The sequence below is a fragment of the Apodemus sylvaticus genome, chromosome 14 (assembly GCF_947179515.1).
Source record: "Apodemus sylvaticus chromosome 14, mApoSyl1.1, whole genome shotgun sequence".
Classification (NCBI taxonomy): Eukaryota; Metazoa; Chordata; class Mammalia; order Rodentia; family Muridae; genus Apodemus; species Apodemus sylvaticus.
Genome location: NC_067485.1, coordinates 67617618 through 67633959, shown reverse-complemented (window position 1 = coordinate 67633959; position 16342 = coordinate 67617618). Strand labels below are relative to the sequence as shown.

General features: G+C 39.0%; 1 protein-coding gene across 1 annotated transcript in view; it reads right to left on the bottom strand.

The window, feature by feature from the left end:
• St8sia6 (ST8 alpha-N-acetyl-neuraminide alpha-2,8-sialyltransferase 6) overlaps window positions 1-16342 on the bottom strand; it is a 153080-nt gene that overhangs the window by 37129 nt on the left and 99609 nt on the right. The window contains exon 4 of the mRNA XM_052157409.1: window positions 5228-5314. Coding sequence (XP_052013369.1) covers window positions 5228-5314 — 87 coding nt within the window. The remainder of the gene's footprint in view (window positions 1-5227; window positions 5315-16342) is intronic.

Below are 16342 nucleotides of genomic sequence, written 5' to 3'. Positions count from 1 at the left end.
AAGACTAATGGCGGGAGCCCAAAGATCTGTTGGGATGAAACTTGCTTAATGGAAGTGTCCAGAGCCTTACAGAGGAATTGTAATGGGTGAACTTGAGCAAGAGAGGGAGGGCAAACATGTTTAGTTTCAATGAAACAGCTCAAACATCTTGGTGTCCTGCTCCAATATCACAGGGTCACACTTAAATTGAGTAGAGATTGGTTTATCAGAGGGAGAGGGAAAGACATGAAGACTGGAAATGTCTAAAGTTGAAATCTGAGTGGATTCTATGTGTTGCCTTGGGGAAGTAGAAAGACTCCTAATCAACAAATAGTTTCAAAAGGTGGTAGTATGGATTGGATCGGAGGTCAAGGGAAAAGGGACACAGAACATTTTCAATTCTTGCTTAAATATTTCTTAACTAGGTTCAATTAAGACCTCATAAAAATGATCTATGGCTATGACACTGACTTTCTAGAGGAGAGGCAGGAGTAAATGTTTGTGTCTTATAATAAGCATGTCTATGCAGACAGCACAATAAGCAACCAAACCCCACATCAAGCAGAATCTCTGATGCCTGGGGCTGCTTAGGGATGGCTCTGCCCATTAGGAAAGAAGTGTAATTATCTGATGACAAATTGATAATCATGCATCTTGGTTTTTTTTTTTTTTTTTTTTTTAGCTAGACTGGACTGACACTTGATGTGTAGTCAACACTGTGTAGACCAGGTTGGCCTGGAGCCTGCCACTGTTCTCCAGAGCTGGAATGAACAGCTTTGGGAGACCAGTAATGTGGACATTATATAAAGAAATTTTCCTGTTAAAACTTCTCACTTCCAGGTGAAAACTAAAAGAAGGAAGAAATGTCAACACCAGACTTCAAAATTCTCAAGCCCATAATTAAATGCTGAGTGAGACTGGGTATCTATAAAAGAAAAAAAAAGCCTGCTGAGAAGGGAGATTTTTCTGGATATGTTTTTCTTGCTTGGTGAGCACATTTTCTCTTAGCACTGATACATTTCCAGAATAGGTTAAGGTTTTCTATGGCTAATTGTCCCAGGACCACTTCAAAAACAGCCTGTCCAAACTGGGCTTATCTTCTGAAAAAGCACTTTCCTTTGAAAGCTATGTTTTGGTCAGTAGCACCATGATTATCCAAATCACTCAGACCCTAAGTTTTCATATTTAACTTATTTTTCTTATCCTTTAATTATGGACCCGAAATCCAACTAAACCAAAACAAACTAAGGACTGCTGATTTTTAATTGCACAGATGTAAATGATAGACCGTGAGACACAGGCAAGATAGGCCATGCCCAGAAGAGTTCAAAGTCAAGTGTTCCCCTTTACATTTCATAGATGCCATTGGTATTTGAGCCCCACAGTCTCCTCTGGTCTCTTTTCTCTGACTAGTCCCTTAACTGCTCTGACTCTGCACGCTCACCTAGCACTCCAGTTCCTACAACAGTATGCTTATGGAACGAATCCACCATGTAATTCCTCTGCTAGGAACGCCTGTATTGGTCCTTGGTATACACAAAATGCCTAGAAACCTGCCTCTACCAACCATTGCTCTGCGTGCATCATGAGGTCATCCCGACTCTGCCTCTAAACACCCCCTTTATACCAAGAACATGTTACAGCACCCACACAGATAGACTTGAAATTAAGGTCTGGCCTCTTTGTTCCCACACTGGTCCCTAACGCCCTGTCTATCCACCCTCAGAGCTAATGCTCAGGCTCTTTCCTTCCACAGCACATATCAAGAAATTACACTTCTAGTGATTTTGCATTGGCATATAGCAGCATTTGTCTAAAATAATCATTCTGAAATTATGTCATGAATAAATTCATTTTATTTATTTATTTATTGTCTTTATGAACCTAAAATTATTTGTTTATTTCATGTCTCCTACCACTGAGCTATTTACTAAAGCCCTCCTTGTACATAGCACTATACCAGGTAATAAAGGAAGCTACTGTACTTTGGCATACTAAGTCCTAAACAAATATTTGTGGGTGAATAAACTGTACCCCTTCTCTTAGCAAGTAGCTTGCTTATTTAAGAGGGGAGCATAAAAAGACTTTTAAGTTCTCTTATTTTTAGATCATTTGACCACAGAAATCCTATAATTTTTAAATAGTCCCCAGGAGTCAACCGTAGGAAGTTTCAACAAATGGGTTTCAGATAGTTTTTATTATATATTCACTTGCTCATATTCTTGAGAATTTAATGTCACTTTTGTAAAGGCTGCTAAAAGAATGTTATTGCCTTTTTAAACTATACATTTTATCCTTCGGTTTGACATAAAATGCTATAAATAAATCAGATGGAAAACTATTTAGCTACTTGACATCTATAATAACAGGGGGGTTGTTTCTGCAATGCCAGATTTATAAATAGGCAGAGGCTCCCAGATTTGGTTATTATGATTTAATTGCCTAAACTTCTGCTGAGGGCTTACATCATTTAGCTAACAAATATGTCCATAAAATAAGCATTATAATATAATACATATTCAAGCAAATGAATAAATGTCACTGTGACTATTCTGTTGAATTGCAACAAACAGTAAGTGGTATAGCCCCAGATGTTTACTTCAGTTGGCCCAGAAGGGATGGATAGGCTGCTGGGTAATCACCATGGTTACTGATGCACTCTTTATGTGGGAATGGTACTGAGACAAAATGGTACCATCTATCATATAGCTCCCATCTATCACAATGTGCAGCAGGGATGCTCATAGTGCAGCTTTAGGTTTAAAGAGACTGCTGATTTTTGTTTAAAGTAAGGATGGTTGGGGATGTAGCTCACTCAGTAGAATCCTCTTGGCTAGCATACATGAAACCTTGGGTTCAAAATCCTATACCACATAAACACGAAGTGGTGGTGGTACACACCTGCAGGCCCAGCATTTGTGAGGTGGAGGCAGGAAGGGAGTCCAAGGTCATTCTTGAGTATGTAACCAGTTTAAGGTCAGCCTGGAACCTACACCCTTTATTTTTACAAGGAAGAGGATAAAAGGAATATCTTTGAAAAGAAAATATTATTGTAATTGTGTCTGATTGTGTGTGAGAACTTGCAAAGCCAATTTAAGTCTCTGAATAACATTCCTTTCTTCCAGAGGAGATTTGCTTTCTGCTTCTATTAGTTATCTAGGCTAAGGGCAGATCTCCCAAATCCGGCTGAGGATGGATATAATTCTCCTCCAGGCTCTATTCCTTTTGAGAGCTGGCCTTTGCAGAGGATTCTGGAAGCCATGCATAACTTCTCTGCTCTCAGCCTTTTGACATTCAGCAAGCATCTTGTCAGAAAGAGAGGTCTCAGAGGTGGGGCTCCTTCCCCCCCCCCATCTTAGGCCTCCCTGCCTCCTTGGCTTTCAGCACTGGCACACAAGTGGCCTCATCCCTAGCTTTTCTTCCCTGACTCTCAGGCGCCTTGCTCTGAATCAATGGCCAGAAGCAGAAAAGCTCACAGTCCCATTCTGATTGCCGATGCCACTTTACCTGTCCTTTAGAAAAGTAGCTTAGATTGATCTTTAATAGCTCAATATCCAGTATCTTCTCGTGCTCATCCTGCCTATATAAACAGGTTTCTCGAGATCTGACTTTGTTTCCACTTAGACTTAGCTCATGATTGTGCAATTTTCTATCAGGTGACAAATCTAGTCTTGAACTAGATGGTGTAAATACAAAGATATCTTAGAGCTCAAACTGTTAAACACAGATCCCTATCTGAGTCTATATTCCTTACTTCTGGTGAATAAAATACCCAACAAAACCAATTAAAGTCAAGAATTATTCTCTCTCCCCCGCCCCTGGTGATTTGGTCAAGGACTCCTTCTCCTGATTTGGATGGAACATCATGGTGAATGGTAGAAACATTTCTTCACTACATAGCTGACAGGAAGCAGAGAAAAAGAGACAGGACCTCTACCTGTGACCTACTTCTCCCAATCAGGTCCTTCTCCTGAAGTTCTTAGTATCTCCCACCTCCTACCAAGCAGCAAGAGCACTGAGAACCTAGCAATCAGTGTGTACATTTGTAGAGAATAACTTCGTACTGAAACCACAACAGTGCCTCTCACCCTAAAATGACAGAAAATAAAAAAGGCCAATGTGGGAGGATATGCTATAGGAAACCATGACAACAGCAAGTTCAGAGATCCTCCTGTCTCCACTTCCCACAGCGCTGGGGTTAGTGCACAGGACCACACCCACCTTATTATATGGGCTCTAGGTATTTGAACACAGCTCCTTAAGCTTACACAGCAAGCACTTGAAGCCTGAGCCATCTTCTCAACCCAGTTGTTCTAAAGTGAGGCATCATGGGAGATTCTCTTTCCTCCTTCCACACCTTCTCAAATGTCCCTGGTACTACAGCATTTATTTTATTTTTTTTATTAGATATATTTTTTATTTACATTTCAAATGATTTCCCCTTTTCTAGCCCCCCACTCCCCGAAAGTCCCGTAAGCCCCCTTCTCTCCCCCTTTTCTCCCTTCCACCCCTTCCCACTTCCCTGTTCTGGTTTTGCCCTATACTGCTACACTGAATCTTTCCGGAACAAGGGGGCCACTCCTCCGTTCTTCTTGTACCTCATTTGATATGTGGATTATGTTTTGGGTATTCCAGTTTTCCAGGCTAATATCCACTTATTAGTGAGTGCATACCATGATTCATCTTTTGAGACTGGGTTACCTCACTTAGTATGATGTTCTCCAGCTCCATCCATTTGCGTAAGAATTTCATGAATTCATTGTTTCTAATGACTGAATAGTACTCCATTGTGTATATATACCACATTTTTTTTTTGCATCCATTCTTCTGTTGAGGGATATCTAGGTTCTTTCCAGCTTCTGGCAATTATAAATAAGGCTGCTATGAACATAGTGGAGTGCGTATCCTTATTACATTACAGCATTTTATTTACAAGATAAATATGGAGCAATTGGAAATGACAGGAAGTGTTGACATCAGTCTTACTCACAGTAAACAGCAGAATAAAAGCTTTCCTTTGGACTTGAATTTCTTTGTAGTTGATTCTAGTAGCAAAATTATGAATGTCTCTATCAGCCACTGGAGTAGAGTACCAGAGTTTCACAAGCTTGTAGAGTTTAGCTGTTCTTACTGATAGACAGGGAGCCTCTCCCACTTTCTTTTTAACAGCTTGCTGCCTTTCTCCCCTAAAAATCAAAGGAGCAATGCATGTTTCCACATAATTATTTATGAAAATTTGGTGTTTTACCTAAAATTGTCATATTCTTCTGCTTGCCGTTTCCATGGGCATCTCTGTATGTTCGTGATGACTTGGAGGTAATCATCCTCAGAGTACCTAGGAAGGGAATATTAACATGATTAGTCACGAAAGCCTCACTTCTAGAAGCTCCTCGCTGCCTCTTGATTTAGAAATCAAGCAGAAATCATTGAATATCAGACTTGCTCCCAAATATCTAGGAACATACAGCTTAAAATTAATATTGTTATTGCTATTGTTATTATTATAATGCTGGTCTACAAATATGTATACTGCACATTTCTTAAGCCACGTTCATCATTACAAACCATGAACATGTCTCTGTGTGTTTCTTTCTCTATCTGTGACTCTCTCACAAACAAAAGCAATCCTATATCAACTTTAACTCAATAACAGATAAATACTTTCTAAATGTGTAGCATGAACATATAGGGTTTTTTCCAGATTCTGCATCAGTAGCTTAAAATTAGAATATGTAGTTAGGACCCCCTACACATACAACAATATACACAAACACAGAGACAAAGATGCATGTGCAAACACACACACACACACACACACACACACACACACACACACATTTTGTTTTAATTCTCTGCAATATGCAAGAAACCCAGATTGGGTTATGTGGAGAAAGCTGCATACAGGCATAAAGAGCTGTGGAGAGACACAGTCTGATAGGATAGGCATGGAACAGAAATCCCAGCTCCCTTAGCGCTCTCTCTCTCTCTCTCTCTCTCTCTCTCTCTCTCTCTCTCTTTCTGAAATCTCACCATTAAGTATTAATTCCTAAAGCAGAGAATGCTGTTTCATCTTTAAGGGTGTTCATTTGAAATGCAAATAGCCCTCTGAATTAAAAAAAAAACAATCTTGAGTTTTCTCTTCAGTCTGCTTTCACCCATCAGTCGCCAGCCACTGAAGATCAAAGCTGTGCAAAACACACACACACACACACACACACACACACACATACACACACACACAGAGAGAGAGAGAGAGAGAGAGAGAGAGAGAGAGAGAGAGAGAGAGAGAGAATATGTTGGTTAGTGTGTGGAGAAGAGAGAGGCGAGTACACAACTTTGCCCGGGAGGAGGGGGTCCGTGACCCACATGAATGCAATGAAGGTGGTCTGTAACAGAAAGCATTTCTGACAGGTGGTGGGTAGTCAACCACATAACTCCCTGTAGCTGAAATTTCTTTCCTCTTGGGTTTCTTTCCCTCCAACAATGCTAGCAACTGGAGTCAACTTGTTTCCCACTGACTCTGCAGATGAGCCCAAATAAATCTCCCAAGAATACAGTAAATACTAAGAGCAAAGCAACGAGCTTCCTTCCACCAGAAGGATTCAAAGTAGATGTAAGCATACAGTTCCTAAGCACAGCAGATTCAGACAGATCGCTCCATGGGTCTTGTACTTATCTTAGTACACTAAGTCACTAGAACTCCACGCTGTGACCCCAAAACTGTCTAGATGAGATATTTTCTGGCTAGAGTACAGTGCCTGGCTCTACAGAACTGAAGACAACCTTTTGCAAAATACTGTTAAACTAAAATTAAACAACAACAACAACAACAAAACACCCATGCAGCAACTTACCCGGATCTTTAAGAAAGAGGCACTGCTATGATATCTCCTGTCTAGAGAAGTCTAAATAATTACCAAGACATGGCTTTAAATCTTGTCAGAGTGTTACTGGGACAATCAGTCAATGTACAAACAAGAGCCCACAAACCAATGTAAGCAAACAGCTTTTGTTCACTCAACTTCACCAAATAGAAAGTGTATGGGAGAGGAAGGCCAAGCACATATTTAATTAAGTCAATGAGAATTGTAATTGCATTTGAAGTCAATATAAAATATAATTGGAAGATAAAAGAAATAGGAAGCTATTGTCTTATCATCAGAGAAGCTTAAATTTTATTGGCATGCTCTTTATAAGACAAGAAAAAATGAAAGTTTTTATGATGCATGGCTCAGATTAGCATACTTGAATATTAAGCAATAAAAACTATTGAAAATTAAAAACAAATGGGAAAAGCTTAATGAAATATGAACAAGCAGAACTTTGTAGTGCAAAGCTACAGTTCCAGCATACAGGGGACTGAGGCACAAGGACAGGAGTTGAAGTTGACCCAGGCTTCATAGCAAGACACTGCATTGTTGTAACTTATTGACAAGTAATTATGAACTTTTAAAAGAAGAGGAAAATAGGCAGCAGACAGCCTCGAGTGTTTTGATGTATGTATAATTACAGTCCTCGTAAGAGAGGAGAAAAGCATCTTTGAAGTCTGATGGGATCTACTACCAAAGCTAATGAACACTGTAAATCACAATCCTGAGAAGGCCAACAAACAGAAAGCACAAAGAACATGAGGAAACTGACAACGTAAGAATGAATTCTTAGTGGCATCAATGAGAAAAACTTTAAGTGTAATGAAATAAAACACACCATGTATGAAGAGACAACAGCCTACAATGCAAACACAACGTGCTTCTTGTTAGAAAGATCGGGAGCTGAAGGTGGGGGTGGGAGGTAGGGGGTAGGGGGGTAATGACATAAACTGCAGAATGGGACTGGGGAAAAGCTCATTCTAGAATTCTATACTAGGAAAACCCTTCCAAAGAATGAAGGTAAAAATATTGACACTGTTAGCAGTGATGTTGGAGGGATTGTGCAGGCAGAACGGCAGAGAAGGCAAATCGGTGTCTGGGTTGGCAAAGTATGATGAAGGACTCTGGAAATAGAATATATAAATACATATAAACACACACATGAACCTTTGCCTTTCCTACACTTCTTTAAAAGGCACCTGGGTTTGGAAGAAAACTTAGTGTGTGCAGAGCTTGACTGGCAAGCATGCGGACCTGAGTCTGATTCCCAGTACCCTGGTAACAATGACAAGATGGCACATGCGTTTGTGATTCTGGAAGGAGCGTGCAGATAGGAGGGACCCTGGGGCTTGCTGCCCAGACAATTCAGTATATCTGGTGAGACCAAATAAGGTTGGTGAATATCCTTTCCCAAATTGATGGTTGCCGTTTTGTCCTTTTAACAATGTCCTTTGCCTTACAGAAACTTTGTAATTTTATGAGGTCCCATTTGTCAATTCTTGATATTAGAGCATAAGCTATTGGTGTTCTGTTCAGGAACTTTGATCTGGAAAATATCATCCTAAGTGAGGTAACCCAATCACACAAGAATACACATGGAATGCAATCTCTAATAAGTGGATATTAATTAGCCAAGAAGCTCTGAATAACCAAGGCACAAATCGTATAGCAAATGACTCCCATGAAGAAGTATGGAGAGGGTCCTGATCCTGGAAAGGATTGGTCTAGCATTGGAGAGGAATATAAGGACAGAGAAAAAAGAGGGAGGTGATTGGAGAATGGATGGAGAGAAGAAGGTCTATGGGACATATGGGGGGGGGTCTGGGAAAGGGGAAATCATTTGGTGTAAACAAAGAATATAGAAAATAAAAATATTTTAAAAATTAGATAGCAATGGTTACAGCATTTGTAAAATAAATATAATCAATTATGAAACAAATTATGTAACAATTTGAAACACTTTTGTGTGGTAGAAACCAAAGATGTAGAAAGCATTTAAAGGTAGATTGCAGTAGGAAAAGAGATGTTTACTCTATCTAAAGTAATCAGTGAGAAACAAGGAAAGCCACACAAATGTAGTCATAAAAATACTCAAAGCAAGAGGAGGCAGGAAAAAAAAAAGAAGCAAAGAACAGGCAAATCAAAAGCAAATAGCAAGAGGGTGAAGTAAACACAACTATATGAAGTATAACATTAAATGTAAATGATATGCCCATCAGAAGGCAGAGACCTATAGACTAAAGTCTTTAGAAACCAACATCATCCAAACAAGGAAGTGTGAAAGGAAATAGTAGAACAATAGCCACAGCAGAGATAATGAAAACTATGTTTGACTGACTATAATCACAGTAGAGTCCAAACAACAAAAACAACCATATAAAGCCGGCAGTGGTGGCACACACCTGTAATTCCAGCACTCTGGGAGGCAGAGGCAGGCAGATTTCTGAGTTCGAGGCCAGCCTGGTCTACAGAGTGAGTTCCAGGACAGCCAGGGATATACAGAGAAACCCTGTCTCAAAAAAACCAAATCCAAAAAACCAAAACCAAAAAAAAAAAAAAAAAAAAAAAAAGAAAAAGAAAAAGAAAAAGAAAAACAACCATATAAAAATCAATATTATCAATATTAATGAGCAAGTATACAACTGGGGAATGTGGAGAATATGAGCCTGGAGGGTAACTGTCCTATTGATATGACAATAAATCAACAACAATTTGGCTGTCTTAAATGCAATGGATGCATATGCTAAAGGGAAACCCACAAAAACACACTCAAGTAAAGGTACTTCATGAATACTATCACTGCTATTTTTTAAATGCAATCAAAATAATTTCTGTAAGAAAACATGTTCTTAAATAGCTTTGTTGATTTTATCAAACATTTTAGGTCTGCTTATACAAACTCCAAGTAAGTTGAAGGAGCTGGTTATCTCCCCACTTACTCTATAAGAACAGTGTTGCCCTGATCCTGTGCTTTAAGATGTACAAATATACTTTAAAAGCATACATACGCCGGCCAGTGGTGGTACACACCTTTAATCTGAGAACTTGGGAGGCAGAGGCAGGCGGATTTCTGAGTTCGAGGTCAGACTGGTCTACAGAGTACATTCCAGGACAGCCAGGGCAATGTTTTTACAGAGAAACTGTAAAAACAAAACAAAACAAAAACCCCAAAAAACATACAAAATTTTTCAATAGATGCTTGTTGAATTAAATCCAGTGCTACACAAAAAGAAGCCTCCATGAACAACTGGGGCTATGAATCAGGGATGCAAGGTTGGTGGTGAAATTGGCAACCAATGCAACTCAATTAATGTAATAGCAGGAAGAACCTAGTCAACATTTTAACACATGATAATAAAAACAACATTCAACTGTGCCTAACATTCAACCCCCCACGAAAATTCCAACAGATTTAAAAAACAAACAAAACGAAAAAATCAGTAGCCTCTACTAAAAGGATAAAGAGGCTGAGAAAGAAATTAGGGAAATGACACCTTTCACAATAGTCCCAAATAATATAAAATGTGTTGGTGTTACTCTAATCAAGCAAGTGAGAGATCTGTATGACAAGAACTTCAAGTCTCCAAAGAAGGAAATTGAAGAAGATCTCAGAAGATGGAAAGATCTGTCATGCTCATGGATTGGCAGAGTTAATATAGTAAAAATGGCCATCTTGCCTAAAGCAATCTATAGATTCAATGCAATCCCCATCAAAATCCCAACTCAATTCTTCATAGAGTTAGAAAGGAGAAATTTCCAAATTTATCTGGAATCACAAAAAACCCAGGATAGCGAAAACTATTCTCAACAAAAGAACTTCTTGCTGAAGAGAGGTCACCAACCCTGACCTCAAGCTATATAGAGCAACACTGATAAAAAGTGTATAGTATTAGTACAGTGATAGGTAGATCAATGGAATAGAATTGAAGACACAGATATGAACCCACACACCTATGGTCACTTGATCTTTGACAAAGCAGCTAAAACCATCCAGTTGAAAAAAGACAGGATTTTCAACAAATGATGCTGGGTCAACTGGCAGTTAACATGTAGAAGGATGCAAATCAACCCATTCTTATCTCCCTGTACAAAGTTCAAGTCCAAGTGGATCAAGGACCTCCACATAAAACCAGACATGCTGAATCTAATAGAAGAGAAAGTGGGGAAGAACCTGGAGCACATGAGCATTGGGAAAATTTTCCTGAACAGTACACCAATAGCTTATGCTCTAAGATCAAGAATTGACAAATGAGACCTCATAAAATTGCAAAGTTTCTGTAAGGCAAAGGGCACTGTCAATAGGACAAATGGCAACCAACAAATAGGAAAAAGATCTTCACCAATCCTTCATCTGACAGAGGGCTAATATCCAATGTATACAAAGAACTCAAGAAGTTAGACTCCAGAAAACCAAATAACCCTATTAAAAAATGGGGTACAGAGCTAAACAAAGAATTCTCAACTGAGGAATACCGGATGGCTAAGAAACACCTAAAGAAATGTTCAACATTCTTAATCATCAGGGAAATGCAAATCAAAACAACACTGAGATTCCACCTCACAGTTGTCAGAATGGCTAAGATAAAAAAATCAGGTAACCGCAGATGCTGGAGAGGAGGTGGAGAAAGAGGAACACTCCTCCACTGCTGGTGGGATTGCAAGCTGGTAAAACCACTCTGGAAATGAGTTTGGCTGTTCCTCAGAAAATTGAACATAGCACTACCTGAGGACCCAGCTATAACACTCCTGGTCATATATCTAGATGATACTCCCACATGTAATAAAAACACATGCTCTGCTATGTTTATAGCAACCCTATTTATAATAGCCAGAAGCTGGAAAGAACCCAGATGTCCCTCAACAGAGGAATGGATATAGAAAATGTGGCATATTCACACAATGGAGCACTAGTCAGCTATTAAAAACAATGAATTTGTGAAATTCTTAGACAAATGGATGAAGCTAGAAAATATCATCCTGAGTGAGGTAACAAAAGAACACACATGGTATGCACTTGCTGATGAGTGGATATTAGCCCAAAAGCTCAGAATACCCAAAGTACAATTCATAGACCACATAAAGCCCAAGAAGAAGGAAGACCAATGTATGGATACTTTGATCCTTATTGGAAAGTAGATCAAAATACCCATGGCTTACAGCCAACCAATAGAATGAGCATAGGGTCACCAATGAAGCAGCTAGAGAAAGGACCCAAGGAGCTGAAGAGGTTTGCAGCCCTGAAGGAGGATCAATAATATGAACCAACCAGTACCCTCAGAGCTTCCAGGGACTAAACCATCAACCAAAGAGTACACATGGAAGGACCCATGGCTCCAGATACATATGTAGCAGAAGATGAACATTTCAGACATCAATGAGAGGAGAGCCCATTGGTCCTGTGAAGGCTCAATTCCGCCAGAATAGGGGAATGCAAGTCAGGAAATTGGGGGTGGGTGAACAGGGGGAGAAGGGATGGGATAGGGGGTTTTTAGAGAGGAAACATGGAAAGGGATACCATTTGAATTGTAAATAAAGCAAATACCTAATTTAAAAAAAAAACAGAATTTTCACAGTTCAATGATAAAGAGTTCACAAAATGAGTCTATGGCTGAGATCATACTTCATGGCTAAAGTTCCCAAGGTGAAGAACAAAGAAGGATGATGGTCTCTCCAGCTGTCTTCCACGTGCACTGGAGGTCCAACCAGTAGCAAGGCAACCCTGCCTGGAAAGAAGGAAGCAAAACTGTCTCCACCCAGAGATAACATGATCATCTACTGGATCTACAGAAGAGCTGTTAAAATAAGTAACAGCAAATCTGAGAGATAAAAACACAGCACACTTAGTCAGTTACCTTGGAAGCAATGACTGGAAGTAAAATTAATAATATTTACTTTCAAGGTACAACATCCTGAAATAATCAGGACTACTAGGACTAGCAATATACCTGTGTAGGTGATCATTAAAAACTATGAAATATGGGAGAATAAATTTGATCAAAATAGCACGAGGCTTAGGCATAGAAAAGTACAAAATGCTGTAAAGAGAAATTAAAGAAGTTAATGGAGCCATATCTCATGTCCATTTGTCAAAAACCTCAAGATTATTACATTTCAACTTTATTTAGAAATTTGGTAAAATTAAATAAAAATTATATCAGTGTTATTTCTTAAACTAAATTAGAAATAATTGCAATATGCTAGAGAGAAGAGGCAGAAGACCTCCAAGTCTGAGGCCATTCTGGATTACATGACATATTTGAGGATAGTCAGGGGTACATATTTTTTTCTTTTTCTTTTCTTATTTTTTTTAATTTTATTCGATATATTTTTTATTTACATTTCAAATGATTTCCCCTTTTCTGGTTCCCCACTCCCCGAAAATCACATAAGCCCCCTTCCCTCCCTCTGTTCTCCCACCTATCCCTTCCCACTTCCTTATTCTGGTTTTGTCTTATACTGCTACACTGGGTCTTTCCAGAACTAGGGGCCACTCCTCCGTTCTTCTTGTACCTCATTTGAAGTGTGGATTATGTTTTGCATATTCCAGTTTTCCAAGCTAATATCCACTTATTAGTGAGTGCATACCATGATTGATCTTTTGAGACTGGGTTACCTCACTTAGTATGATGTTCTCTAGCTCCATCCATTTGCCTAAGAATTTCATGAATTCTTTGTTTCTAATGGCTGAATAGTACTCCATTGGGTATATATACCACATTTTGCATCCATTCTTCTGTTGAGGGATACCTGTGTTCTTTCTAGCTTCTGGCTATTATAAATAGGGCTGCTATGAACATAGTGGAACATATATCCTTATTACATGCTGGGGAATCCTCTGTGTATATGCCCAGGAATGGTATAGCAGGATCTTTCGGAAGTGACATGCCCAGTTTTCTGAGGGACTGCCAGACTGATTTCCAGAGTGGTTGTTCAGGGGTATATTTAAGATTTGGTTTCCAAAATTTAAAAAGGTGGGTCTAAAGTTCCTATGGAAACTGAGAGACTAAACCTAGCCAGCAGAATCAGAAAATTCATAGCAAAGCTGAGTGGCCTACCCAAACTCAGGATGTGGTGGACTGCTCCACAATCAGGTGCTGTCTTATTTCAGTCTAGACAGAAAAATTATCTACTAAAAGAATGGAAGTCCTAGAAAGAAGGGTGTTGAACAAGGCAGTGCAGAGTGCAAATGGACAAAAAAACTTTTCAACATTGATTGCTTCAACAACTGGATGGTTAGATCAACAACATCCAGCAACTCTCATCTTGCCCAAAATACAAATATTAACTCTAAATGGTTTGCTAATCTACATATAGGGGCTGTGTGAGAGAAAAATCTTTGTGGTACCTCTATATGTGTATGTGTGTGTGCATGTACTGTGTGTGTGGGGGGTGCGTGTGTTTGTGTGTGTGTGTGTGTGTGTGTGTGTGGTATGCATGTGGGCAAGTGTGCTTGTCTACGAGTGCATGTGCAGAAGCATAAATGTACTTCAGGTGTCTTCCTCAGAACTCTCAATCCTGAACATCTATGCTCCAAATGCAAGAGCGCCCTCTTTCGTAAAAGAAACTTTATTAAAGCTCAAAGCACACATTACACCTAACACAATAATTGTGGGTGACTTCAACACTGCACTTTCCTCAATGGACTGATTAGGAAAACAGAAACTAAACAGGGACACAATGAAACTAATTGAAGCTTTGGACCAATTAGATTTAACAGATATATACATAGAACATTCTATCCTAAAGCAAAAGAATATACCTTTTTCTCAGCACCTCATGGTACCTTCTCCAAAATCGACCATATAATTGGTCACAAGACAGACCTCAACAAATATAAGAAGATCGAACTAATCCCATGCCTCCTATCAGATCACTATGGAGTAAGAGTGGACTACAATAGCAACAAAAACAACAGAAAACCCACATACACGTGGAAACTGAACAATATTCTACTCAATGATACCTTGGTCAAGGAAGAAATAAAGAAAGAAATTAAAGACTTTTTAGAACACAATGAAAATTAAGACACAACATACCCAAATCTATGGGACACAATGAAAGCAGTGCTAAGAGGAAAACTCATAGCCCTGTGTGCCTCCAAAAAGAAAATGGAGAGAGTATACACTACCAGCTTAATGACACACCTGAAAGCCCTGGAACAAAAAGAAGCTATTTCACCCAGGAGGAGTAGAAGGCAGGAAATCATCAAACTCAGGGCCGAAATCAATCAAGTAGAAACAAAGAGAACCATAAAAAGAATCAACAAAACCAGGAGCTGGTTCTTTGAGAAAATCAACAAGATAGATAAACCCTTAGCCAGACTAACCAAAGGGCACAGAGACAGTATCCAGATTAACAAACTTAGAAATGAAAAGGGAGATATAACAACAGAAACTGAGGAAATTCAAAAAATCATTAGATCCTACTACAAAAGCCTATACTCAACACAACTGGAGAATCTGAGGGAAATGGACAGTTTCCTAGACAGATATCCGACACCAAAACTAAATCAGGATCAAATAGATCAACTAAACAGTCCTATAACACCTGAAGAAATAAAAAGGGTCATAGAAAGTCTCCCAACCAAAAAAAGCACGGGACCAGATGGCTTCAGTGCAGAGTTCTATCAGACCTTCATAGAAGACCTAACACTCCTCAAACTATTCCACAAAATAGAAACAGAAGGAACTCTACCCAATTCGTTCTATGAAGCCACAATTACGCTGATACCAAAACCACACAAAGATCCAACAAAGAAAGAGAACTTCAGGCTAATTTCTCTTATGAATATTAATGCAAAAATACTTAAAAAAATTCTAGTCACTTTCTATCTCATTCATTCATTCATTCATTCATTCATTTTGAGACAAAGTCCCACTGAACTTGGAGCTTCTTCTTTCTGCTAGACTGGCTGAGCAGCAAGGCCCCAGATCCTCCTGTTCCCACCCCTAGCACAGGAGTCACAGCCTCGGGGTTGCCTTTCCTACCTTTTTAGTGTGTGTTTTGGGATTTTGACTCACAGAGCAAGTGCTTTATCCACTGAGTTATATCCCCAGACCCAAGTACTGGGTTTTTACACATAGTATGTACACTAAAGAAGAAATGATAAGTTAAATATCAAGTAAAATACTATGTTTAGAAAACACTACAAAGAAAAATTCTAAAGGCATAAATTGAGGAACATATATACACAACACACACAGGAACCAGGATGTGCAGTGAACTCTCAGAACTCATGATGAAATATGTGCAAAAATATCTATAAAAATGTGCAAAAAATTTGAATTGACACTTTGTCAAATAGCAATAATAGATAGCAATGAAACAAAATATAAAGAGAGTGTTAGCTATTAGGAGAGCCAAATTAAAATCATGATAATATACCACAGCACATCAACAAAATGGCTTTTTGAAAATATGGAATATTGGAGAGCACAGAGTAACTAAAACTCTCATGCTTCTTGTGGGAATGCAAAATAGATGATTACTTTAGT